General features: G+C 40.1%; 1 protein-coding gene across 1 annotated transcript in view; it reads left to right on the top strand.

Annotated features, from left to right (window-relative positions):
- Positions 1–27,920, top strand: part of ACACA (acetyl-CoA carboxylase alpha) — a 272,579-nt gene that overhangs the window by 84,824 nt on the left and 159,835 nt on the right. The window contains 7 exon segments of the mRNA XM_079904143.1: positions 4,180–4,312; positions 5,624–5,762; positions 14,545–14,654; positions 15,629–15,710; positions 16,868–16,966; positions 19,086–19,192; positions 22,304–22,414. Of these exon segments, the coding sequence (XP_079760269.1) occupies positions 4,180–4,312; positions 5,624–5,762; positions 14,545–14,654; positions 15,629–15,710; positions 16,868–16,966; positions 19,086–19,192; positions 22,304–22,414 (781 nt within the window).

Here is a 27,920-nt window from a genome sequence, read left to right as displayed (position 1 = left end):
TGTGGTTAAATACAATAGGTGATCTGTCCATTTTTTTCAAGGAGATATCCCTCCTGGAGCAGTCTGTCCTCCAATTTGAAAAATCATCTAGAGAATTCCCTTCTCTTCTGTGTTGGATCCTCTATTTCTTGCATTCCTTGTCTTCCTTTATCTTGGTTTATTTCATCTTTTGGGAAGACAACATTCTTTGGTAGCTTCCTGAGAAAAGCTAGGTGAGAGGTAAAGATTTTGAGATCTTTTCTATCTTTCCACTTGATCCTCTTGTTTTTAGCATGGTGCCTAACTTCTGAACGTGGCTATATGAAGGATCCCATCTATTTTTTTAAAATCTTTTTAAAAATAAATTTATTTTTGGCTGCATTGGGTCTTTGTTGTTGCACGCAGGCTTTCTCTAGTTGCAGTGAGAGGGGGCTACTCTTTGTTGCGGTGCGCGGGCTTCTCATTGCGGTGGCTTCTCTCATTGTGGAGCACGAGCTCTAGGCATGCGAGCTTCAGTAGTTGTGGCACGCAGGCTCAGTAGTTGTGGCTCACAGGCTCTAGAGCACAGGCTCAGTAGTTGCGGCACATAGGCTTAGTTGCTCTGCAGCATGTGGGATCTTCCCAGACCAGGGATCGAACCTGTGTCCCCTGCATTGGCAGGCGGATTCTTAACCACTGTACCACCAGGGAAGTCCTCAACCCATCATTAAAAGTAAGGTATATTTCTGTTTTTCTCCCCTCTTTGATTACAAGTGACCCTCAGGGCATTCCTTTGTTATCTCTAAACTATTGATTAAAACGTATGAACAATCCCTTCCCCACCTTAATTTTGTCGATAAAGATTTTGCTTCCCTTTTTGTCTTATACTCGGGCATCTCCTTATTTATCCTAGGTTTATATCTTCTCTGTCTCTCTGTCCCTAAGAAACTGAAAGTTGATCTCTAGGGAGTATGTGTGTGTGTGTGTGTGTTTAATCTCAGTGTATAGAATTATATAACCATAATTTTTGGTTCAAGACACACTCATTCGTCCATATGTAACCCACTATTATTTATTTATTTGGTTACTTATTTAGTAATTTTAAAAATAGTGTAAAAAGGAATTTGAAAACCCACCACTTAAAGGTTGATCCTTGGCCATCACCTACATCTTTCTAACCATATGGTCTCTCCTCCAGAAACCTTCTCCCTGCTTTCCCCACCCAGGTAGTCATTTCCCTTAATCACATGTTCATCACATTATTTTGTTTCTCTGTTTACATAGTTTTTTTGTGTCTATATGTATGTCTTAAAAGTATGTATATTTTAGTTTTTAACTTTATGATCTGTTTTTTGTTTTGTTTTGTTTTTTGCGGTACGCGGGCCTCTCACTGTTGTGGCCTCTCCCGTTGCGGAGCACAGGCTCCGGACACGCAGGCTCATCGGCCATGGCTCACGGGCCTAGCCACTCCGTGGCATGCGGGATATTCCCGGACCGGGGCACGAACCCGTGTCCCCTACAACGGCAGGCGGACTCTCAACTGCTGCGCCACCAGGGAAGCCATTTATGATCTGTTTTTAATTTTATAATCTATATATAATATTTGGGAGCTTCTTATATATTAATCATATATCTATACACTTGACTAAGGCCTCCTATTATTTCTAATAATTTGTGGAATCTTTTGTTTTCTATGTAAATTACATCATTCACAAATAAATATAATTTAACTTCCTCCTTGGCAGTCCTCAGGTCTCTAATGTACTTATTAATTTTTTTATTTTATTGCACTTGCTAGGAAATCTAACAGTTTTACATTTATGGATTTTCTAAAATTAAACCATCCTTGCTTACCTGGGACAAACTCAAGTTGGTTGTGGAGTAACATACTTTTTAACTAATATTTTGCCTATCCTTGACCCAACACCTATTTAGAATATCGTCTTTAGGAATTTTGCAACTGTGGTCATGAGTAAAGCGGCCCTGGACTTCCCTTTCATGTAACATCTTTGTCTGGTTCTGGTATCGGTATTACTCTAACTGGGGAGTTTTACTTCTTTTTCTACTGTCTGGAAGTTTGGTAGGCTACGATTCTTGAAAGTTCAGTAGAACTTGTCTTTTAAAACCATCTGGGGCTTCCCTGGTGGCGCAGTGATTAAGAATCCACCTGCCAATGCAGGAGACACGAGTTCGAGCCCTGGTCTGGGAAGATCCCACATGCCGCGGAGCAGCTAAGCCCGTGCACCACAACTACTGAGCCTGCGCTCTAGAGCCTTCGAGCCACAGCTACTGAAGCCCACAGGCCTAGAGCCCATGCTCCGCAACAAGAGAAGCCACCACAATGAGAAGCCTGCGCACCCCAACAGAGTAAACCCCGTTCGCCGCAACTAGAGAAAGCCCGCACATAGCAACAAAGACCCAACGCAGCCAAAAATAAATAAATAAGTAAATAAGTAAGTAAATAAATAAATAAAATAAAAATAAAACCATCTGGACCTGGTGTTTCTTTGTGGGAAGGTTTTAATCATACTCTTTTATTTTGAAGAGAGAAATTACTTGAGTGCAAGGTTAGAGTGTAGGAGAAAGGAAGGAAAAATAGAAATAGAAGAAAGCAGCTGTCTGTTAAATAGTGTATAAAGGAGTTTATTTACTATATCCATTATCTCATTCAGTCCTCAAAACACCCTTTCAGAAGGTCTGTCAGTGCTGAGTCAAGGTCCAGTCAGGGAAAGAGAAACTGCATTAGGTATTATAAACAAAAGACATTCAATTGTGAAAATTGGTTACTTGGGTGTTAGAAGAATAAAAGAACAAAAAAGACATGCTGAGGTAACCCAAGGTTAATATCTGCAGGAAGCAGCTACCACCCCTCAGGAAGAGGTAGTATTCCCAGAACCTACAAGCTTGGTGAGGGCCCAAGGTGCTTGGAGAGGGGCTGGTGCTTGGACCTCTGGGGGTAAGCTTTAAGTAGCTGCTGCTCAGATCCCTGAGGAGGAGGCCTGGCCTGACAGGTGATTGATAGGCCCAGGCCGGGTAGCCCAGAGGATGAGTGAGCATGGCAGGGCTGGTACTCTGACAGCCAAGGAGCCACAACCCACTGCTCCTTGTCCTTCTAAGGGCATGCACCACGGCTATTCCTGAATGCTGAAAGATGCTAGAGACTGGAATTAACTCTGTTTTCCTGTGGAGCAATGCTGATAATAGCTGGGAAATAAGAAGAAAATCCCTTTCTCTCTCTCTCTCTCTCTTTTTTTTTTCTTAAACCCTTCTGCCTTCCTATTGGCGGAATCAAACAAGTTTGCATGGTGTTAAGCCCTGTTGTCATAGAGCAGAGCATAAAAGGGTGGGCTTGGAGCTGAGAGACAATAGCTAAAAACCTAGAACAGTGAATACCATACATATTTACAAAGAGAAAAGTGAAGCTTAGCAAGTTTAAGTTATTCGGTGAAGATCTGGAATTTAAAGCAGGCCTGTGCTGTTTCCACCACTATCTAATCTAAAACATCATTGATTGTTAGAGGCACGATTATTGAATGTACCACTGAGAAAAAAAATTCTGCCAGTTAAATAAAGCACACCATCAGCTGTAAGATACATACCAATTTCAGAGATTTTAAAAAGCTAAAAAAAAAGTGTTATCTTAAGGTCAATGAAATATGGTTTATAAATAAATTGCCTTGTAAATGCCTTGTAAATAAATTGTTTTTGGAGTTGTTGATTTTGAAACGTCTATGGCATATCCAAGTAAAACATTTAGTAGGCAGTTAAAAATGTGGAGTTACAGCTCATAAGAAAAATGGAGGTTAGAGATACAGAGGTGAAGGTCATCTGCGTGTCAGAATCATAATCCAGAAACAGGTTTGCTAACTGTTGTGGGTTGTGTTTTTAAGTTTTAACAGTCACTCTGAGTCTGTTATTTATACCATCTCATTTTAGTCTGTTCTTTGCCTATCTCTTTATGATGGCATCTGTTGGTAAATCTTAATATTGTCTTTTATTATTCAGGAACACTTATTTTTTTTCTTGAATTTCCACAAGCAAAGATCATTTTCTTTTCTCTCTTCTCTATAAAAACTATGTTGTCTGCCACCATGCAGTCTTCACAAGGGTGCAATTGGAAGTGCTCTTATAAGTCCGATAGTGAAAAGTAGGTCTCCAGGGGAGATAGATGATGTGAAGAAATCTTATCTGTAGACTTTCATGATTTCTCTATTTTTACAGGTCGAGCATGTCTGGTTTGCACCTAGTAAAGCAAGGTCGAGACCGAAAGAAAATAGACTCACAGCGAGATTTCACTGTAGCTTCTCCAGCAGAATTTGTTACTCGTTTTGGTGGGAATAAAGTGATTGAGAAGGTAAGTTATAACCTGCTAAATTATTTTTTCAAAAGCACATGAGATTTAATGCCTAGATTTGTTGTCTAGATTTGCTCAAAACCGATATTTAAATTGAATTTCTGAGACTGCAGAATTATCCTTTCTGCCTCCCTAGCATCCTATTAAATAATTTCACTATTTTCTGTAATATGTATTTACCACTGGCAATTTAGTCATAACTAAGTAAGAAGATGAGGCAGCACCCATAAAGCGCTTTTAGAAAGATCTTGCTGTTTTTATGGGGTTGAGTTGCACTGATCTGAGAGGGTATGAGAAATTGATTAGCTTGTGGGGTGGTGGTGAGGAGGTAACATGTCATAACACTGGGTTTAGAACTAAGGGAATGGACAGAGTTTCAGAACAGAAGGCTTCAACAAGTTTGATACAGTGTAACCTACTGGGTTCCGCCAGGAATTTGAGATGTTTAGAGGGAATATACCACATGAAATACTTAAAGAGATTACAGGTGTTTTGAAATGTTGTGAGTTAATCTGTGTCACTTTTATCTAAACCATATGGGAGCTGAGAGAATGACTTGGTTGAAATAGCTTGCAGTGATTAAAAGATTAAAGGATGGGGACCTATATTCTCTGTGCTAAAAATGTTGCTTTAGCGGTGCACTCCTGTTAGTCTTCCAGTGAGTAGAGATTACATGTCTCCCAACCTATGTTATCCTCAGGGTGATGATTGCAAGACAGGCAAGGAGGTGAAAGGTTTGTTTAACAGAGAAGTCTCAGGATCATTGATCCTTCTGCGCTTTTTCTTGTGACCGTTCTTTCTGGGGCGGTCTGTATAATTCTAAGGCGTTTGGATTCAGCATTTTGGAGAGAGGTGGTGGTTAGTTTAGGCGTTCTTATACATGTTCAGGACTCTGCCTTGTTTCACTACAACAGAGAATAGTGCATGACACTGCACTGTTGAATCTTCCTCCAGCCTTATTTATATCCATCTTCCTCCTGACGTTTGTTTCTTCTATTCCCTAAAAGTAGGTATGGTAGAATAATTCACAAACTCATAAGATTTGAGTAACTGATTTTCCCCTTCAAGAAATGAAGTTAGAAAGGAGTAAGTTTTAGCTGGCACATATTGAAGTATTTGCTTAGCTAACATCTTAAAATATCCCTTGATCATGTGGGAGTTGGTTCCTAAATGCCTAGACCAACAATCCAAATTCCTAGTTGAAACTCTGGCTTTTCAGAGGAAGATCCACACAAGTGATTTCATCTCTTTTCCTCTGTCTTTGCCTGTCTATTCTACCTCTCTCCAATTCCCATGTTCCCACTCTACCAGGTTCTCATTGCCAACAATGGCATTGCAGCAGTGAAATGCATGCGGTCTATCCGCCGGTGGTCTTATGAGATGTTTCGAAATGAACGTGCAATTCGATTTGTTGTCATGGTCACACCTGAAGACCTGAAAGCCAATGCAGGTAAGTTATGAACATTAAGAAAGCATCATCCTCAAGCATAAAACATTGAATGGCACAGCCTTTAAGGAGAAGAATGTTAACTCAGGGGGATTCCCAAAGCCAAGGATTTCTCTTTTAAAAAGTGTCAATAGTAGGCATAGACAGGATTGTATTATATTTAACCTCAACGTAGACGCCTGTGTTCTAAGTAAAAATAGGTAGAAATTTAACCAAAGTGTCGATATGGGTTTTCAGTGTTATTTGCTAAGCCACATTCTTTAGCATGTGTCAGTAGAAACGTTTGGAAGGAAATGCTATTTACCTTATGAGTTACATTGAATTTTAGAGCATTTTAAGGTTAAGATTGTTTTTTCCCCTCCTCCTGGGAGGGGGAGACCTCTTGGGACCCAAACAGGTTTCACTCTGCAGGCTCTTTGGCATATTCTCTCTGCTTAGATGGTTTTCCATCTGAGAGAGGCAGATAAAGACTATTGGTGTAGCTGAGAGGTCGTGGCTAGTCCTTCCTCTTTATACTTTTTATCACTAAAGTATAATCTCTAAGACAGAGTACCCACAGATAACATTAGCTCTTTATTTTATTTTATTTTTTAAAATTTATTTATTTATTTTTGGCTGCATTGGGTCTTCGTTGCTGCATGCGGGCTTTCTCTAGTTGCAGCGAGCAGGGGCTACTCTTCATTGCGGTGCGTGTGCTTCTCATTGCGGTGGCTTCTCTTGTTGTGGAGCACAGGCTCTAGGCGTGTGGGCTTCAGTAGTTGTGGCACGCGGGCTCAGTAATTGTGGCATGCGGGCTCAGTAGTTGTGGCTCGCAAGCTCTAGAGCGCAGGCTCAGTAGTCGTGGCACATGGGCTTATTTGCTCCATGGCATGTGGGATCTTCCCGGACCAGGGCTCGAACCCATGTCCCCTGTATTGGCAGGCGGATTCTTAACCATTGCACCACCAGGGAAGTCCAACATTAGCTCTTTAAAGGGCTGTCTTTTTAAAGCTATTTTGGTCTTTATATGTACTCTCTATATTGAGACAATGATATTAAGACTATTCCTAAGGAGTAAGGGTTATTATCTTTAGAAATGAAGAAGGCACCAATTTATTGGAAAATAGATGTTATATGAAATCATTTAGATTGACCCTTCAACACCCCTCAGCTGCAGTTTCGTATATGTGAAAGGAAAATCATGTCTATTTTACTGGATAGTTGTAATGATGAAATTGTGTATAATAAATGTAAAGTACCTTGCATGATTTCTTTTTCCTTGTTTCTCCTTGGTGCTCCTATTAATTCATTTATTCATTCACTCAATGAACATGGAGACCCACAGTTTAATAAGATATGATCTTGCTCTAGGAAACAAATAATTTCAATACAATGAGGTAAGTGCTATAATAGAAATATGCACAGGGTACTGTGGAACACAGAGATGAGCCATCGTAACTCTGGCCCCTGCTCTTGGGTTAAGGGTTAAGAGGGGTTAACAGGGTTAAGAGAGCTTTCTGAAATGGGTTTTACCTAGCCAAGAATGAGTAAGAGTTAGTGAAGCAATTAGGGGGAAGACAAAGGTATTACAGGCAGAAAGAACATATATGCAAATGTTTGAAGGTGTGACACAGTGGTTTCTGGAAACTGCAAGTGTCTTGTTAGAGTACAAGACATGATCTAGTATTTGTCAAGGATGGTCTTGTTTTTCATGTTAGCACCATCAACAAAGGCAAAATAATAGATAATATAGTAATAAGAGCAAGGTGGGGGTTTTTTTTGGTGGGGAGACAGGTTTGGAGTACATGTGATACAAGGAGATTCTAGAAGTCCTACAAAAAATTGAATATATCCTTCTAGAACTTAGAAATAATGAGAACTAGAGATTAAGAGTGTACATTATCAGCAAATATGTGATAGTTAACACTACCTCCTGAAAGATCAGATAGAAAATGAAGAGAAGAGAGTTAAGGATGAAATTTTATAGAAGGACAAAATTTAGGGATAGACTCAGGAAGATAGGCCCATAAACAGTGTTGAGAAGAAATGGTCAGAGAAACAGAAGAGAAAAGCAATGAGAAAAGAGAACTTCAATAAGGAAGGCTCAAAGGTGTCAGTAGTCCAATAAAATAGGAATCAAAATCTGTCTGGCGATTAGCTAATCATTGGTAACCTTTGCAGAAATAGTTTTGGTGGAACAATGTGAGTATGCAGACTAATACAGGAAGATAAGGAATGAATGGGATGAGACATGGAGACAGCCAATGTGGACAAGTTTTTTGAGAATTTTGGATGAGAAGGGAAAAAGGAAAGGCAGTAACTAAAGAGAAATTTGGGGTCAAGAGATAATTTTTATTTTTCAGAATGGAAGAGACTTAGAAATGTTTCTGAGAGGAAGGAGCCAAGGGCAGGGGTGGGGGCCGGGGGGTAGGAGTACACAAGAGAGCTAGAGGAGATGGAAGGGGATGGGATCATGAGCACCAGTGGACAAAAGTACTCATATCTTTTGACTAAGAAAGTCTATGTCCTGGGGTTTATTCTGAGGAACAAAAATCAGTAATGGGGCAAATACGTTCATACAGGGATATTCATTGCACTGTTATTTAAAATAACAAGAAATGAGGAATAACTTGTGCCCACCATTAGTGATTAGTTACGTAAAATCTGTTGCACCAATTCTATGAAATACCATGCATCCATTAAAAAATATTTTGTGGAGAGGAGCTTCAAGATGGTGGAAGAGTAAGATGTGGAGATCACCTTCCTCTCCACAAATACATCAGAAATACATCTACATATGGAACAACCCCTACAGAACACCTACTGAACGCTGGCAGAAGACCTCAGACCTCCCAGAAGGCAAGAAACTCCCCACGTACCTGGGTAGGGTAAAAGAAAAAAGAATAAACAGAGACAAAAGGATAGGGATGGGACCTGCACCAGTGGGAGGGAGCTGTGAAGCAGGAAAGGTTTCCACACACTAGGAAGCCCCTTTGCGGGCAGAGACTGCGGGTGGCGGAGGGGGGAAGCTTCGGAGCCACGGAGGAGAGCACAGCAACAGGGGTGCGGAGGGCACAGTGGAGAGATTCCTGCACAGAGGATCGGTGCCGAGTGGCACTCACCAGCCGGAGAGGCTTGTCTGCCCACCCGCCGGGGCGGGCGGGGCTGGGAGCTGAGGCTTGGGCTTCCAGATCCCAGGGAGAGGACTGTCGGCGTGAACACAGCCTGAAGGGGTTAGTGCACCACAGCTAGCCGGGAGGGAGTCCAGGAAAAGGAACTGCCAAAGAGGCAAGAGACTTTTTCTTCCCTCTTTGTTTCCTGGAGTGCGAGGAGAGGGGATTCAGAGCACTGCTTAAAGGAGCTCCAGAGACGGGCGCGAGCCGCGGCTAACATCGCGGACCCTAGAGACGGGCATGAGACGCTAAGGCTGCTGCTGCCGCCACCAAGAAGCCTGTGTGCAAGCACAGGTCACTATCCACACCTCCTCTCCTGGGAGCCTGTGCAGCCCGCCACTGCCAGGGTCCCGTGATCCAGGGACAACTTCCCCAGGAGAACACACGGTGCGCCTCAGGCTACTTCAACGTCATGCCGGCCTCTATGATCATCTCTATAGATGCAGAAAAAGCTTTCAACAAAATTTAACACCGATTTGTGATTAAAAACTCTCCAGAAAGTAGGCATAGAGAGAACTTACCTCAACGTAATAAAGGCCATATATGACAAACCCACAGCCAACATCATTCTCAATGGTGAAAAACTGAAACCATATCCACTAAGATCAGGAACAAGACAAGGTTGCCCACTCTCACCACTATTATTCAACATAGTTTTGGAAATTTTAGCCACAGCAATCAGAGAAGAAAAAGAAATAAAAGGAATCCAAATCAGAAAAGAAGAAGTAAAGTTGTCACTGTTTGCAGATGACATTATACTATACATAGAGAATGCTAAAGACTCTACCAGAAAACTACTAGAGCTAATCAATGAATTTGGTAAAATAGCAGGAACCAAAATTAATGCACAGAAATCTCTTGCATTCCTATACACTAATGATGAAATATGGGAAAAAGAAATTAAGGAAACACTCCCATTTACCATTGCAAGAAAAAGAATAAAATAACTAGGAATAAACCTACCTAAGGAGATGAAAGACCTGTATGCAGAAAACTATAAGACACTGATGAAAAAATTAAAGATGATACAAACAGATGGAGAGATATACCATGTTCTTGGATTGGAAGAATCAACATTGTGAAAATGACTATACTACCCAAAGCAATCTACAGATTCACTCCATATCAAACTACCACTGGCATTTTTCACAGAACTAGAACAAAATATTTCACAATTTGTATGGAAACACAAAAGACCCCAAATAGCCAAAGCAACTTTGAGAAAGAAAAGGGAGCTGGAGGAATCAGGCTCCTGGACTTCAGACTATACTACAAAGATACAGTAATCAAGACAGTATGGTACTGGCACAAAAACAGAAATGTAGATCAATGGAACAGGATAGAAAGCCCAGAGATAAACCCATGCACATATGGTCACCTTACCTTTGTTAAGGAGGCAAGAATATACAGTGGAGAAAAGACAGCCTCTTCAATAAGTGGTGCTGGGAAAACTGGACAGCTACATGTAAAAAAATTAAATTAGAATATGCCCTAACACCATACACAAAAATAAACTCAAAATGGATTAAAGACCTAAATGTAAGGCCAGACACTATCAAACTCTTAGAGGAAAACATAGGCAGAACACTCTATGACATAAATCACAGCAAGATCCTTTTTGACCCAGCTCCTAGAGAAATGGAAATAAAAACAAAAATAAACAAATGGGACCTAACGAAACTTCAAAGCTTTTGCACAGCAAAGGAAACCATAAACAAGACGAAAAGACAAACCTCAGAATGGGAGAAAATATTTGCAAATGACAAAGGATTAATCTCCAAAATTTACAAGCAGCTCATGCAGCTCAATATCAGAAAAACAGACAACCCAATCCAGAAATGGGCAGAAGACCTAAAAAGACATTTCTCCAAAGAAGATATACAGATTGCCAAAAAACACATGAAAGAATGCTCAAGGGCTTCCCTGGTGGCGCAGTGGTTGAGAGTCCGCCTGCCGATGCAGGGGACGCGGGTTCATGCCCCGGTCCAGGAAGATCCCACATGCTGCGGAGTGGCTGGGCCCGTGAGCCATGGCCACTGAGCCTGCGCATCCGGAGCCTGTGCTCCGCAACGGGAGAGGCCACAGCAGTGAGAGGCCCGCGTACCGCAAAAAAAAAAAAAAAAAAAGAATGCTCAACATCATTAATCATTAGAGAAATGCAAATCAAAACTACAATGAGGGCTTCCCTGGTGGCGCAGTGGTTGAGAGTCTGCCTGCCGATGCAGGGGACACAAGTTCGTGCCCCAGTCCGGGAAGATCCCACATGCTGTGGAGCGGCTGGGCCAGTGAGCCATGGCTGCTGAGCCTGCACATCCGGAGCCTGTGCTCTGCAACGGGAGAGGCCACAACAGTGAGAGGCCCACGTACTGCAAAAAAAAAAAAAAAAAAAAAAAAAACTACAATGAGATATCATCTCATACCGATCAGAATGGCTGTCATCAAAAAATGTACAAACAATAAATCCTGGAGAGGGTGTGGAGAAAAGGGAACCCTCTTGCACTCTTGGTGGGAATGTAACTTGAGACAGCCACTATGGAGAACAGTATGGAGGTTCCTTAAAAAACTAAAAATAGGGGCTTTCCTGGTGGCGCAGTGGTTGAGAGTCCACCTGCCGATGCAGGGGACACGGGTTTGTGCCCCGGTCCGGGAAGATCCCACATGCTGTGGAGTGGCTGGGCCCGTGAGCCATGGCCGCTGAGACTGCGCTTCCGGAGCCTGTGCTCCGCAACGGGAGAGGCTACAACAGTGAGAGGCCCGTGTACCACACACACACACACAAAAACAACTAAAAATAGAACTATCATAAGACCCAGCAACCCCACTACTGGGCATGTACCCTGAGAAAACCATAATTCAAAAAGAGTCATGTACCAAAATGTTCATTGCAGCTCTATTTACAATAAGCAGGACATGGAAGCAACCTAAGTGTCCATCAACAGATGAATGGATAAAGAAGATGTGGCACATATATACAGTGGAATATTACTCAGCCATAAAAAGAATCAAAATTGAGTTATTTGTAGTGAGGTGGATGGACCTAGAGTCTGTCATACAGGGTGAAGTAAGTCACAAAGAGAAAAAGCAAAAACCATATGCAAACACATATATATGGAATAAAAAAAAATGGTCATGAAGAACCTAGGGGCAAGACGGGAATAAAGATGCAGACCTACTAGAGAATGTACTTGAGGATACTGGGAGGGGTAGGGTAAGCTGGGACAAAGTGAGAGAGTGGCATCGACATATATACACTACCAAACTTAAAATAGCTAGTGAGAAGCAGCCGCATAGCACAGGGAAGTCAGCTCGCTGCTTTGTGATCACCTAGAGGGGTGGGATAGGGAGGGTGGGAGGGAGGGAGATACAAGAGGGAAGAGATATGGGGACATATGTATATGTATAACTTATTCACTTTGTTATAAAGCAGAAACTAACACACCATTGTAAAGCAATTATACTCTAATAAAGATGTTAAAAAAATCAATAAAAACATAAAAAAAATTTTGTGGGATAACATTTATTGGTCTGAGTGCATTCTGACAAATTGTTACACTGTTTATCTATTACTGTGTGACAGTATTACCACAAATTTAACAACTTAAAACAATGGACATTTATTACCTCACAGTTTCTGTAGCTGGGTCTTCTGCTTCAGGTTATCACAAGGTTGCCATCAGCATTCAGCTGGGGCTGCAGTCTCATCTGAGGCTTGACTTGGGATGGATGTGTTTTCAGACTAACATGGTTGTTGACACCATTCAGTTTTCTGTTTGGACTGAGGACCTGATTGTGTTGCTGGTTGTTGGCTAGAGACTGCTCTTGGCTCCTTGTCACGTGGACCACCCCAAAATGACTGCCTACTTCTTCAAAGCCATCAAGGGAAAGTGTCCCAGTAAGATTGGCTACATTCTTACCCAGTGTTAGTTTGGAAGTGACATCTCCTCATCTTTGCCATATTCTCTTGGCTAAAAGCAAGTCATAGATTGTGCCCACGCCCAAGGAGAGGGGATAACTTAAGATATGAATACCTGGAGACTTGGGATCATGGGTCTGTCCATCACAATTGCTTAGAAAAAAGTTGGCTGTAAGGAGACTGATAGCATGATATAATAATAGAAAGAAAGTACATTGTGTAGAGTCAGAGAAAAAAAAAAAGGTGTAATGACATATACCAAAACAGCCATCTGGTTACCTCCATGAGTGGTAGTTAAAGACAAGCGATAACCTAGAAAAACATGTGAACAGCAAAGAGTTTCTACCTGTAATATGAGCACAAGACACCCTTCAAAAGAAAATGAACAGAGAACATGAATAGATAGTCCATAAAAGAAGAATTTAAAAGGAACAATAAACACATGAAAAGAGATTCAATTCCAATGATAATCAAAGAAATGCAAACCAAAACAATAATAGATTGCGATTTTTAAAAATTTATAGGACTGGCAAAATTTCAAATTGATAATACCCAGTATAGGTGAGAGTATAGGCAATTTGGCACCCCCATTGCAAGTGAGAGTCTGAAGTGGTTTGGTTAGTATGGGAAGATATCCACAATATATTAAATTGGTTAGCAGTTTATGGTTTCTAGTATATCAAAGCATGAACTGATTATCTCTGAGTCGTGAGACAATGGGTGGTTTTGACTTTTAAATAACAGCACATCCTGATATAGTTTCTAAATTTTTAAATAATCAGCACGCTTTCCCTCATAATCAGAGAGAATGATACACCTGTTTTTATTCTGAACAAACTGTTAGGGCCTCATATCTTACTCTGAGTGGAATTTTTAAAGAAGGACTTAAAACCTTTAAAAATTAAGAGCACAAGATAAGAAACATAATAAATATGGTGGAGATGGACCTTGAGAAAGTTATTTAACTGCTCCAAGCCATAATTCCCTGTAAGTGGTTGCTAATAATACATGTTATATATGATTCTTGAGGATGAAATGAAATAATATATATAAAGTGCTTAGTACAGTCCCTGCACATTGTAGCTGCTCTGCCACAGTTACTGCCAGAAAAGGAAAAGAGAAACATCAGGTGACAGATTTGAAAGGGGATACTGAGCCAAAAAAAAAAAAAAAGTAAGGAGGGAAAAGAAGTTATCTTTTTAAAATATCTTTCCATCCAGGTAAAGGTTTTTCAAGCACTTGATAGACTCCTATAACTAACCTTTCCTGTTTAGCCAGTCTACAGACCCTCCAGACTCTACCCTGTTTCCCCATTCTGTCCCAGCTTTACACCAGGAAAAGGGCTTTCTCAGAATATAGTTCAAGTTAAAGATAAAAGGTGTCACTGAGCTTTTTCTCAGAATATAATAATGGGCCTCTTAAGTGACAGATACATCATCCTTGATATAGGGATCATAAAAACCCTTTGAAAAGGTCACATGGTGAAAAGTTTGAGACCTGCTGTTTTAGTAGTATAAGAGCTCCTAACTATGAGATTACCATTTTTAGTACTGTGACTTAACAAAGAGCCTCCAGATAAATGGTTCTGGGAATTACCCCATTAATACAGTTTGTCCTGTGGTTACGTATGATGGTACCTGTCCTTTACACAGTTTTTGCTCTGCTGTTACGTTTCTGAAAATAAAGCATGTGTTCTCTGTTAATTTGCTTGTGTTTTCAGAATACATTAAGATGGCAGATCATTATGTGCCAGTGCCAGGAGGACCAAACAACAACAACTATGCAAATGTGGAATTAATTCTTGACATTGCTAAAAGGATCCCAGTACAAGTAAGAGAGGCCAGCGTCTCCTCGAAATCCAAATTCAGCCTTTCTTTAAAAAAAAATTTTTCTGGGAGTATAGTTGATTTGCAATGTTGTATTTCTGTTGTACAGCAAAGTGAATCAGTTATACATAAACATCTATCCACTCTTTTTTAGATTCTTTTCCCACAGAGGCCATTACAGGGTATTGAGAAGAGTTTCCTTTGCCAAATTCAGCCGTTTTACAGTTGGGCACAAGGGGATAGCCAGTGAAGAACTTTTAATTTTACATAAAGCATCTTTGTTGAACGTTGGTAAAAGCCTTTATATGGGATATAACAGACAGGGAAAGGAAAGATGGAAAGAATGGAATGAGCCAACATAAAGTAAATGTAATCCAAACAAGAGGTTTGTAAGGGTCTTTCAGAGATTATTCTATCCATTTCACCTTCAAACCTCCTAGTAAGTAAAAGTTGCCTGTTTCCAGTGGAATACTTTTAGTCCAGAATATGGTAGAGTAGAAGGAGGTTGTTTCTTCCCTATCACATTGTGTTAAGGAGTTTAGGGTAAGTGTCTTAAAGCCCAAAGAGAAAAAAACTCGGGATTTGTATGGCAGTATAGCCAGTAGATATAAAGGTGGAGTTGGGTGGCCAAAGTAATTCAATCTGTGGAAGAAAACCAACATTTCTACAAGAGGCTCTATAGAGTCTAGTTGAAAGGCTATGAACTGAGTTTCCTAAAGAGCAACAATACTAGCTGGTTCTTAATATCAGTTTCAACCTGTTTTTGACCTCTTCAGAGGTTTTACCACAATGGACTGCTTATTGTTGTTCTGTGAAAAGTTTGCCAAGAATCAGGCATAGAAGCTGAATTAGGCATTAGGCTGCCATGGAGCTATTGTACCTCATGGAGCAGGGCCAGTCTTGGTAGAAAGTAATACAGTTTATCATGTTCTTTTTAGTATGAATTTTAAGAATGAATCATATTGTGTTCCCTTGTAGGCAGTTTGGGCTGGCTGGGGTCATGCTTCTGAGAATCCTAAGCTCCCAGAACTTCTTTTGAAAAATGGCATCGCCTTCATGGGTAAGCCTTTCTGACATACTGTTCCTGCCTTTCTGTTCCTCTCTGTCATTTTGGCACTGGGCTCTTCGTTTTTTATCAGTCAGCAGCTCTCCGAGTAACCCTTTTCTTCATTTCTTTTTCTTTTTTTTTTTTTTTTTTAACCCTTCATCATTTCTTACATCTTGCATCTTTTTTGTGTGTGTGTGTGATACGCGGGCCTCTCACTGTTGTGGCCTTTCCCGTTGCGGAGCACAGACTCCGGATGCTCAGGCTCAGCGGCCATGGCTCACGGGCCCAGCTGCTCCGCGGCATGTGGGATCTTCCCGGACCGGGGCACGAACCCGTGTCCCCTGCATCAGCAGGCGGACTCTCAACCACTGCCCCACCAGGGAAGCCCACATCTTGATTGTGTTTTTTGTCCCCAGATTCTTTTCTATGAGATATGGAGGAGGCTCTGATTTCCAGAACACTGGCCTTTAAAAACTTGGCCATTAACGTTAAGAAAACATGTGGAGAAATGACCTATTTTTATATAGAAAAGATAATTGAATACTTAGGATACGCTGGCAGTGTGCCCTTAAATATGAATCATTTCTTTCACATTTAAGCATATAGATTATATTCCTATAAGAAAGCTATTTCTTCTGACTTTTCTGCTATCCTATACGGAGAGAAAATTTGAGGTTATATGGCTCAAAGTGTCTCTATCTCTGCAATGATGATTATGCTTTGTAAAGCCTATTAAAGGTAAATCTTCCGTTTGGGTTTCCATAAGACCAAGGAGAGTATAATATTTTAAACTTGAACACCAAAACTTTATTGTCCTTACTTCAGGATATTGGTTAAAAAAAAAAAAAAGAAAGACTTTGTTAATATGGTAAAGTTGGATCATGACAGATGATAAAATCAGAGTTACATTTGTCAGGAATTTAATTCAGCATATATTTATATATATTGAATTCTCCCTGAATGCAAAAATTTACCACATTAGGTTCTATGAAGGGTACAAAGATGAGCCAAACCATAGTAGTCCCCATAATCAAGTTTCTGATGTTGATGATATGTGCTGTAGGGGATACAAGACAAATACAAAAATAATTATATGGAAGACAAAATACATGTGACAGAAACGAGGCGAAAATGTTACAGTCAGGGTTCTTTCCTTGTCTTGTTTTCAGGTCCTCCAAGCCAGGCCATGTGGGCTTTGGGGGATAAGATTGCATCTTCCATAGTGGCTCAAACTGCAGGTATCCCAACTCTTCCATGGAGTGGCAGTGGTAAGAAATTATTTGTTTGTATCTTGAAGTGTAGAAAAGCTCGGTAGAATATTTGGGACTGTGGCCTTGGGGCTTAAGCCTGCTTTAAAATGTGTTGGATATTTGACAGAAATAGAATACACATTAATTAATGGTATCTTGTATCTCCTGGCTTAATTGTTGTACCTGTGATTTTATCTTGTCTTAAGAATGTAAATTTTGTACCAGGTATGTAGATGCTAAATTGTAATGTAAATGATCTTGGGACTTAATTTGGAGAAACTCTGAGAAAACTCATCTGGTTCTGTGGATTCAGATCTACTCTGGGTAGGCTAGAATCTTCCTCAGAGATGGACTTCTTAGATGGAATAGGCCTTTGAACCTGCCTGGGAGGTGACTGGAATCACTAAGAAAAAACTAAAACCCACCTACTCAGATGCTTGCCTGCCAGTATTCATTCTTTCTCTTTCTTTCTTTCTTCCTTCCTTCCTTCCTTCCTTCCTTCCTTCCTTCCTTCCTTTCTTCCTTTCTCCCTTTCTCCCTTTGTCTCTTTCTCTCTCTCTCCCTCCCTCCCTTCCTTCCTTCCTTCTTCCTTCTTTCTTTCTTTCTTCCTTCCTTCCTTCCTTCCTTTCTGTCTCTTTCTGTTTATTTAATCTTTATTTTAAAAATTTTATATTGGAGTATAGTTGATTAAAATGTTGTGTTAGTTTCAGGTGTACAGCAAAGTGATTCAGTTATGCATATACATGTATCTGTTCTTTTTTTAATACATTTATTTATTTTATTTATTTATTTTTGGCTGCGTTGGGTCTTCATTGCTGCACACGGGCTTTCTCTAGTTGCGGCGAGTGCGGGGTTACTCTCCGTTGCGGTGTGCAGGCTTCTCATCGCGGTGGCTTCTCCTGCTGTGGAACACAGTCTCTAGGCGCGCGGGCTTCAGTAGTTGTGGTACATGAGCTCAGTAGCTGTGGCTCACGGGCTTAGTTGTTCTGCGGCATGTGGGATTTTCCCGGACCAGAGATCGAACCTGTGTCCCTTGCATTGGCAGGCGGATTCTTAATCATTGTGCCACCAGAAAAGTCCCTCTATTCTTTTTTGCCAGTGTTTTCTTGATTTGAGCCCACAGTCTATTGATGATTTGTTTTGCTTGTTTAATACCATTCAACCTCTCATTTGCCCTTGATGCAGAAAAATGAGGTCCATAATCAACCTTTCTTTTAGACATGCAGAAGGATGAATTTTTTGTAAAAATGATTTATTCTTGACGAATCCCTTGAAGAGTGCGTTGTGAATTATTATAGCTGATAACAATATGAACTTCTGTTTTTTGATACTGAAGCACAGAGAGCAAACATACACTAAAACCTCTTCCGAATAGGAACTACCATTGTCTTGAGTCAGAACAGATGTGAACTCTTGTTACTCTGGCTCTCCAGGGGGATTGCAATATCCTCTCCAGACCGGCTGGGTCAAACAGTTTAAAATAAAACATTGAATTTGTTCTTGTTTGAGTGGAAAGGCTATACCATTCCCTTTGTGGCTGAGTACAGGGACATTCAGGGAGTATGGAATCATGACTCTGCTGAGGCCAATAAAACCGCCATTTTCATTTCCAAGAGCTCATAAAGATTGAATTATTTCTCAGACCTCTGGCCCTGAAGCAGCCCTGAACATACACATCGAAGATATTTTGCCTGCTGAGTTTATGTGAGAAGTCTGACGTGCTTTTTTGTTCGTTTGTTTTGTCTTGTATGTCCTTGCATTTTTTTAAATTGCTACTTGTTAGCTCTCTTGGCTTTCTCCAGCAACAGAACCCAAGTGGCCAGGTGTTGCTATAGATAAATCCTGCTAACTCCAAGGACTGATCAGGGTTTTATGGTATCCTTCTTTCTCCCATCTACCCTCAATTTTGGATAAATATGAAAGCATTTTAAAGAAGGTACTGGTGGTCCAGTGGTTAGGATTCGGCACGTTCACTGCCATGGGCCTGCGTTTAATCTCTGGTTGGGAAACTTAAGATCCTGCAAGCCATGTGGCACTGCCAAAGAAACAGTGGGGGGAAGTAAAGAAGGTATAAGCAGAAAACTGACAAAAACAGAAGCTTTTGTAGCTGCTTTTAAGTCACTGTTATCTATTGCAGGTCTTTGTGTGGACTGGCACGAAAATGATTTTTCAAAACGTATTTTAAATGTTCCTCAGGAACTATATGAAAAAGGTTGTGTGAAGGATGTGGATGACGGGCTGAAGGTAAGTTACTAACTCTAGGGAGTGATGTTTTTCAACGGACCACTTACAGTCCCAAATACAGGAATTTGGAGCCTGGTTCATGATATACACCCATGATGGCATTAGGGTTGTAAGACCAGGAGGTATAGTTTATAGAATGAGGAAGTGACCTACGTTTCACAAAAATAATTTAAATTTGTTTTGAAGCAAGCCGTTCACCTGGACAGAACATTTCTTAGGTGGTTAAATCAGAGCTTTAAGGAGGTTCTGATTCTATTCTCTACCACCTGTTAGTATTTGTGTGCATGCAGGGGGAGTTGGGGGCAAACAACACTTTTTGCCCTACTTGAGTTCAGAACCAAGAAGCCGGGCAGAGAGGGATCAAAATGTCAGCTTTATTATGAATAGAGATGATGGTGAAAACGGTTTAAGTGTGTAGCAACAGTCAGATTCGTAAACTGAATGTCAGTTAAGCAGGCTCGCTCACTGGTTACTGGTGGTGTGAATAACCACAGAGGCAGAGCTTTTGCCATTCAGTTTATTGTATGACTGAGAGCTGGCAAAGAGCATATGTTCTGTGTATGGGCTGATCCCAAAGGGGAAAAGGCTGAGCTATACATGCTCAGTTTCTCCTTCCAAACTGACCAATCACAGAATTCATTCTTTTTCCCTTGAGGAGGAGTGAGGGAGGGAGCTGATAGAGGCTGAAACTATTACTCTAATTATTGTCTGTCCATGTAGAAACATGAACCCAAGCAAAAGGAGGTCGGCTCTCTAACATTACTTTTTCTTTCTTCATAGTTCTCTCCAGTTTGTTCCCCTTTCACTTTTTAATTAGTTGGAAGTGTCAGCTATGCCTCCAAGGAGATAATGAAAGAGACTATATTTTAGAAAAACACACTACTCTTGTTTGACTTGTATGTTATAAATTCAGGAGGAACACTGAATGCTCAACTAATTTTGCTCTGTTGTTTGCATTTCAAGTTAAGCATCGTGTAATCTCCTTAATAAGAAGAATTAATATTTCTAATTGAATTGCTAATGCTATGTTTTATTTGATATAATTTGCAAACGAGTAGAAGCCCTTTGTAGGAAATTAGCTATTTTGCTTATCAGTTAAAATTCCTTTTTTTCCTGGTTATAAACAAAATTTTCTGGTAGAAAATTTGGAAAGTAAGAAAAGAGATGATAAAACCCATAAGCCCAGCATCCAAAGATAAGTCTTGTTAACATATTCATATATTTTCTTCCAGCCTTTTTTGATTCATATAATGATAATCTTTATTAGTAGATTCCCATAACTATAATTATTATGATAATTGTAAAATTAGGGTCTTACTATATACATTGTTTTTGTAATCCTAGGTTTTTTTCTACCTATACATAAGCATTTTCCTCGTGGCATTAAAATTCTTCTAAAATATTTTAAATGGATGACCTGTGCCTAGAGCTTTTATATATTTTTAAAAGGCCTGCCTTTTTCTTATATCATGTGGGCTATGTATTTATTATTATTGTTTTTTGGCTGCGTTTTGTCTTCGTTGCTGCTCACGGGCTTTCTCTAGTTGTAGCGAGCGGGGTCCACTCTTCGTTGTGGTGCATGGGCTTCTCACTGCGGTATCTTCTCTTGTTGCGGAGCCCGGGCTCTAGGTGCATGGGCTTCAGTAGTTGTGGCACACGGGCTCAGTAGTTGTGGCTCGCGGGCTCTAGAGTGCAGGCTCAGTAGTTGTGGCACACGGGCTGAGTTGTTCTGTGGCATGTGGAATCTTCCCAGACCAGGGCTCGAACCTGTGTCCCCTGCATTGGCAGGCAGATTCTTAACCATTGTGCCACCAGGGAAGCCCCCCCTATTTTTTTTTAAGTCTTTCTCACAACTGTGGCTGTTTCTTCATTTATCACCCAGTGATTGAGTTCATCATGCTAATTTTGTTTATAAGCATAGAAGTGAATAGTTAAGAGAGTTGAGAAGAGATGGGACTGTGAGTGAAGGATTTTCATGCGTAATCTACTGACAAAAATTAAAATGTGAAATGGTCTTTTTCTGGTGACACGTTTTTTAGATATTGTTACAACGTAAACCATGAAAGATTGGAATGTTTTGACAAAGGAATGACTCAGTTATTTTAAACTTTTGGTTAACTTTTCCCCAATTTACTTTTTGCCTTAACTATAATACGGACATCTTCCATATCGCTGCATGTAAAGGCTACCTCATTCCTTTAATAATTGCATAGTAGTCTAGTAAATAGGTATATCTTGATTTAACTGGGTCTTTACTTAATGGATATATAATTGAATATTCAAAAAGTTTTGGGATCGTCACCTGATCATTATAAAATACTGTAAATGTGAAAAGCACATTTAGAGCATGTGTTGAAAATTAGTTTTCTGACTACTTTCATTAATATTTTTGTATCTTGCTATTTTTATCTTTATCAAAAAGTTGAGTGAGAAAAATTTCTGGATATGTGAGATTCCTGATTTGTTGAGTCTTATATGTTGTCGGAGGGTCAGAAGCTGTGCTGAGGCCATCAGCTTATAATAAGTGAACTGTGTGTGTCTTTTTGTCTTTTTTTTAAATAAAAATTATGGAATAAAGACAGAAAGTGTATACTCTGGTAACTTGAAAATAAAATAAAATAAAATAAAAATTATGCGTAATAGACAAATTCCTGCATCTTATGAGAAATTCTAGTAATACAGAAATATATACAGTAAAAAGTGAAAGTTTATATCTACTCATCTTCCTTTTATAAATCACTGCTGGTGGATTTTCTAGACTTGTTTTTTTATACTTACATAGGTAAGTGTGTGAATGCATACGTAATTATACATATAGTTTTACTTTGTTTTTGATCTATATGGGATTATCCTAGATTGAAACATACAAAATTGCCAATATTCAACCATTTTTTTACCTACCAAAAAAATGCAATTTCTTCTTGTTCAACCCAATAGTACAAATATTACTCAGGTACTTTTTTTTCCCACCTAATAGTATATCTTCAGGATCTTTCTATTTTGCTATATATAGACCTACCAAATGACAGCATTTTTAAAGGGAGAAAATGCCAGTTTTCTCCTTCCCTACTAATACCATTCTCACTTCCATTTTTCTCTTTCTTCTTGAAGGCAGCGGAGGAAGTTGGATATCCAGTAATGATCAAGGCCTCGGAAGGAGGAGGAGGGAAGGGGATCAGAAAAGTCAACAATGAAGATGACTTCCCTAACCTCTTCAGACAGGTAGAGTACAAGCTGTCGTTATTTATTGGAACTAACGTGTATATCAGAGATGCATGTAATTTGGATGTCCAGAAAATATTTAGATTTTTTTGTCTACAGCTAATCTTGTCTTTCTTTCTAGCCTCTACCTGCTTATTAGCAGGGGAAAAGAATTAATAAAATGTCCAGTTCAATTTAAGGTTTTATTCATTTACGTAATACAAGCAGTAGAGTTATTCTGTCTTATATAAAATTGCTCAGTTTCTCAGATAGCTCTTCTGCATATGGTTTGTGTGGCTCATAGGAACTCATAGTAACAAGCAAGAGTCAGTACCTTTCTGCATTTTTGTGTCCCTCTTCTGCTGGCACGTTAGACAATGTATGTGACACGGTTAATTCCTGATCTGGATGCTCTTGGTCTGGCCTCACTCAAGCTCTTTGATTGACTTCACCTCACTTCAGTTCAAATTGGCTGCAGACTCCTGAGTTTCTGTCATGTGTTCTGTCCTGTACTGCATGGTCACCACACCCTGGCACAGGGACCCTGTGGCAGGCACATGTTCTATGAGAACGGAGGGTGGCTCAGGAAAGCTAAACCTAGGCTTTCTCTTTGCCTAATCCTCTGATTTGCAGCCAAGGATGTGGCCATACTACAAGTTGGTCGTGGAGGCCAAAGAAATGATTTCTTTTCAGAATCTTAGAGAAAGAATCCGAAGACAGGAGTCTCTTTTTCCTGCCCTCAGAGTTACCATTACATACTTGACTCACTTCTTTTTTTCTCCTACCAATACCCAGAAAAAGGAAAATTGGGACACCTTCTGGCCTTTTCACTTTCCTAGCTTCCCACTTTTTCTTATTTTTCCCAGCATCTTTTACTTTGTACCATCTTTTACTAGTACCCCTAGCTGCATATTATTTGCCCTTTTTTTTTTTTTTTAAAACCATTCAGCACCAAACTTTTTGCTTCATTGTCATGAGCTAAAGAGAAAAACTCTGTGAGCTGGGTCTTCCATGATTTGATATACTAGACAAAGAAGGTGATAAACGTATTGTTTTGCTGCATTATCCTATTTTGAGTGTCAGTATTTGAATATTACCTGTCATTTACTTTATATTCCTTCTATAATAATTCTAATTTCATAAGCAGGTCATGCCTCATGTTAATTTTTTAAAATGTTAACTCCTTTAGATAATTCAAAATTACTTATTACTGTGGAATCAAGTAGTTGAAATATCTAGAATACTAAGATTAGGAAGTTTTATGTAAAAGTCCTTAAGTTCCAATAATGATTAATTAAGTAACTCAAATCAGTCCTCCCACTGAGAGCAAACTAGAAAAGGTGGCCAAATTTAAAAAAAAAAAAAAAATCTGTTTTAAGGCACTAGAGATCTTTCAAGGCAATGAAGAATTTGGGGGCTAAGATATAGGAGAAGAATGAAACCCAGAGAGGTCTCATGTTTGAGGCCGTTTTTTCCCTAGAGATATCCTTTAGTTTGAGAAGAAGCAGTTGAAAAGCTGATTAGATTTTTCAACAGTCTTCTAAGACTAAAAGGACAAAACTTAGACTGTAGGGTTTGCTGAGGAGGGTTCCCTGGGAAACCTCCCACATTTTAGGTTGGGATCTTGAAGGAGTAAGAATGAACTAGAAATAGACCAGTTCTCAAAGGGACTAAATCTCAGCTTCAAAATGCTTAACTCTTGATTCTAGCATGGTGTTCTAGGGTTACTAGCGTCCCTAGCTACCAGCAGGAAGCAAATATAAATTCTCTCTAGAGAAAGGTAACATCCAGAACCTCAAATTATTTCTATTAATGTTTCAAATGCAGTTTCAAGCAGCCAATTAAAAATAAGCAGGCATCACAACATTGTAAATCAACTATACTTCAATAAAATAAATTTAAAAAATAAGCAAGCGTATCAAATTATGTGATTGAAAATCAAGAAAAATAAAAGCCAATAGAAACAGACCCACAGAGGGTTTAGATAATGGATCCATCAGGCAAGGACTTTAAAGTAACTATATTTAATGTATTCAAGGAAATTAAAGATAAGATTGAGAATTTGGGCAGACAACTGGAAACCATAAAGAAGTAGCAAATGAAAATTCTAGAACTGAAAATGCAATAACTAAAATTAAGTCAATAGAGGAGTTTAATGGCATATTAGATGCAGTTGAAGAGAGAACTAGTGACTGGATGATAGGTCAGAAGAAAATTCAGACTGAAGCATGAAGAGACAAAAAGGATGAAAAATACAGAAAAGAGCATGTGAGAGAGTATTTGCAAAGATGACCATGTTAACTCCTCCCATCCCCTATATACATACCTTTTTTTTTTTTTTTTTTGCGGTACGCGGGTCTCTCACTGTTGTGGCCTCTCCTGTTGCGGAGCACAGGCTCCGGACGCACAGGCTCAATGGCCATGGCCCACGGGCCCAGCCGCTCCGCGGCATGTGGGATCCTCCCAGACCAGGGCACGAACCCGTGTCCTCTGCCTCGGCAGGTGGACTCTCAACCACTGTGCCACCAGGGAAGCCCTACACACCTTTTTATAGTATGATTTTGCCTTCTTCCCATCAAGAAATAGAGTCTTTTTTTCCCATCCTTTGAATTTTGGTTGGCCTTGTGACTTGGGTTGACCAATAGAATGTGGTAGAAATGGTGTGCAAGTTCCAAAGCCTAAACTGCAAGTGGTCTTGTAGTTTCTGCCCTTTTGCTCTTTTGGAATGAGCCTTAGACTTGCCTTGTTAAAAGCCCAGTTTAGCCTTCTGGAAAAGAGAGGCCACACAAAGCAAAGATGAGTTATCCCAACTGAGACTTCCTAGGCCTGACAGTCACCAGCACCTTTGAGACATGTAAGTGAGGCCACGTTAGACCATCCAACCCCAGTCAAGTTGCCAGATGACTAACTACATGAGTGGCTCCAAGCCAAGATCAGCAGAAAAACTGCCCAACTGAGCCCAGCTCAAATTTCTGTGAGCAAATTAAAAAAAAAAAGAAAAAGGTCAGAGTCCTAAGTCACTAAATTTTTGGTGGTTTGTTAGGCATCAATGAATAACTGACCCAGAAATTGATACCTAAAGGTGTAATACTGCCCTAACAAAAAAGTAAAATATGTGGCATTGGCTTTGAGACTGGCTCATAGGTGGAGGCTGGAAAAATGGTAAGGTGGTTGTTAATGAAGGCTGGAAGAATGGTGAACAAACTTTTAGTGTGGGATGGAAAGGCAGTGAGGGAAAAGGTAACCCATGTTCTGTAATGATGGAACAATTACCTGAGGTAACTTGGAAGGTAGAGACTGTATTTAGTGAACTTGTAGACCTAGTTAAGGAGATCTTTTTAGATAAAGTGTTAACAGTATCTGTTGAATGCTTTTGGTTGCTTTTGCTAAGGAACTATAAAGAGGGACGAACTAAAGAAGGTGTTTCAAACTTGTTGAGTTTGAAAATAGAACTGTTTCTCATTCCCAATCTCTCCAGCTGGCAAAAGATTTTCAAAGTAAAAAATGACTTCAGAGTACAGACCAAATCAAGAGTGCCTGGAAGATCCTTTAAGACCTCAGAAATACTTAAGACAGTACCTGGTAGATTACTCTCTCAGCTAGAAAAAAAGGGCTTCTAAGAATTTTAAAGATGTTGTCCCACAGCAGCCTGACAAACCCGAGGTACAGAGAGGTCTGTGCAGAAAAGTTATGGATATGTTTTTGGCGCAAGTAGTGAATTTCCAATATGATTCATAGGAAAACCACAAAGTTTTTGAGAGACTTCTGTTGATAAATGCACCAAAGGGACTAAAGGGACAGAGACAGTTCAGACTTCAAAGAGGCCTCTGAGACTTTGATTTTCTATGAATAGGAAGCAGACTGGAAAAATTGTTCAGCTGTAAACATTAGTAATTTCTAATAATAAAAAGATTTTTCAGATTGTGGAGCCAGGAGCCCAGAGGGCAGCTAAGAGCAGAGGGGACCCATGGATTAGGAAACCACTCACAGGGAGCAGAACAAGACCGTAGTAAAAAACAGCAAACAACAACAAAAATTCCATGCCCCTGGAGTAAGGGAACCTCACAACATCTGCCCGTCTGGATTTCAGAATTGTTGTGGACCAGTGACTGCTATGTACCTCCTGTCCTTTCTTCTTTGAATAGGAGTATCTTTTACAGTTATTCTCTCCCCATCTCATCATTAAATGTTGGGGGTGTTGGGGGCAGATAACTTGTCTTTTTAGTTCCCAGATCTTTGGATAAAGAGCACCTGAGGAGCTGCACCCAAGGAGTCTCTTTTGCTTGTGGACATGACTTATGAGAAAATGGACCTCAAGCCTGATGCCATGATTGGATGACTTTGGGGGTCTTGGGAGGGGGTGAGTCTATTTTGCATGTGGGAGGTATATGAATTATTGTGGCCAGAGGGCGGACCATAGTAGATTGTTTGCAGCGATGGCCGCAATAACCTCTCCTGTTCTTGAATGTATATCCCTTTGCAATGTGACTTTACCTTCCTCCCATTAAGAGGTGGCATCTCTTTTCTCACCCCTTGAATCTTAGCTGGCCTTGTGGCTTGCTTAGACCATTAGAATGTGGCCAAAGTGGTATTGTGTAAGTTCTAGAGGCTAGTGCTTGTGAAGCCTTGCAGCTTCTGCCCTCACCCTCTTCTTGGAACACTGCATTGAAGAAGCCTGGTCTAGCCTGCTGGAGGATGGAGGCCACATGCAATAGAGATGAGCTGTTCCAGTCAAGGCTCTGTAGACCTACTGGCCAACAGTCAACACAAGTCAGCAGACATTTGCATGAGACCATTCAGCCCCACTCGAGCCACCAGATGATGATATGCACATGAATGACTATAGCAAGACCAGAAGAACTGCCCAGATGAGCACAGCATCATGAGCAAATAAAATGGTTGGTGTCCTAAGCAAGCCACTGAGTTTTGAGGTAACTTGTTATATAGCAAAACAAAGCATAAGAGATACAGAGCATAAAAGACAGTGAAATGATCTAACGTGTACTTTGAGTCTCAGAGGAGAAGAGAGAGAAAATGGAGCAGAAGCAATGTTTGAAGAAATCATGGAGCAGAAGCAATATTTGAAGAGACAATGGCTAAGAATTTTTCTGAACTAATGGCTAAGAATTTCTTGAAAAGATACTAAGCACAGATTCAAAAAACACTATGAGCCCTGCAAGGAGAAGTACAGAGAAAACCACATCTAAGTTTATCAGAGTAAATCTGCCACTTCACTCCCCTAAAAAGACAGAGAAAAGAGAAAATCCTAAAGCAGCCGGGAAAAAAAGATTACTTTCAAAGGAGTAACAGTAAGATTGATAGCTGACATCTCAGTAGAAACAGTGGAAACCAGAAAACATTGCAGTATCTTTAAAGTGCTGAAAGAAAATAATTGCTAGTGTCGAGTTCTGTATCTAGTGACAGTATGCTTCAAAACTGAAGATGGAAGTCCTTTGACTACAACAATACTGTATATAATGAAATGTGAACCAGGAAAGTATCTAGAACAAGTTGTACATTTGTTGTT

The sequence above is a fragment of the Stenella coeruleoalba genome (genome assembly GCF_951394435.1).
Source record: "Stenella coeruleoalba genome assembly, chromosome: 19".
NCBI lineage: Eukaryota > Metazoa > Chordata > Mammalia > Artiodactyla > Delphinidae > Stenella > Stenella coeruleoalba.
The sequence above is the reverse complement of the archived record's forward strand: the minus strand, read 5'-3'. Positions and strand labels throughout refer to the sequence as shown.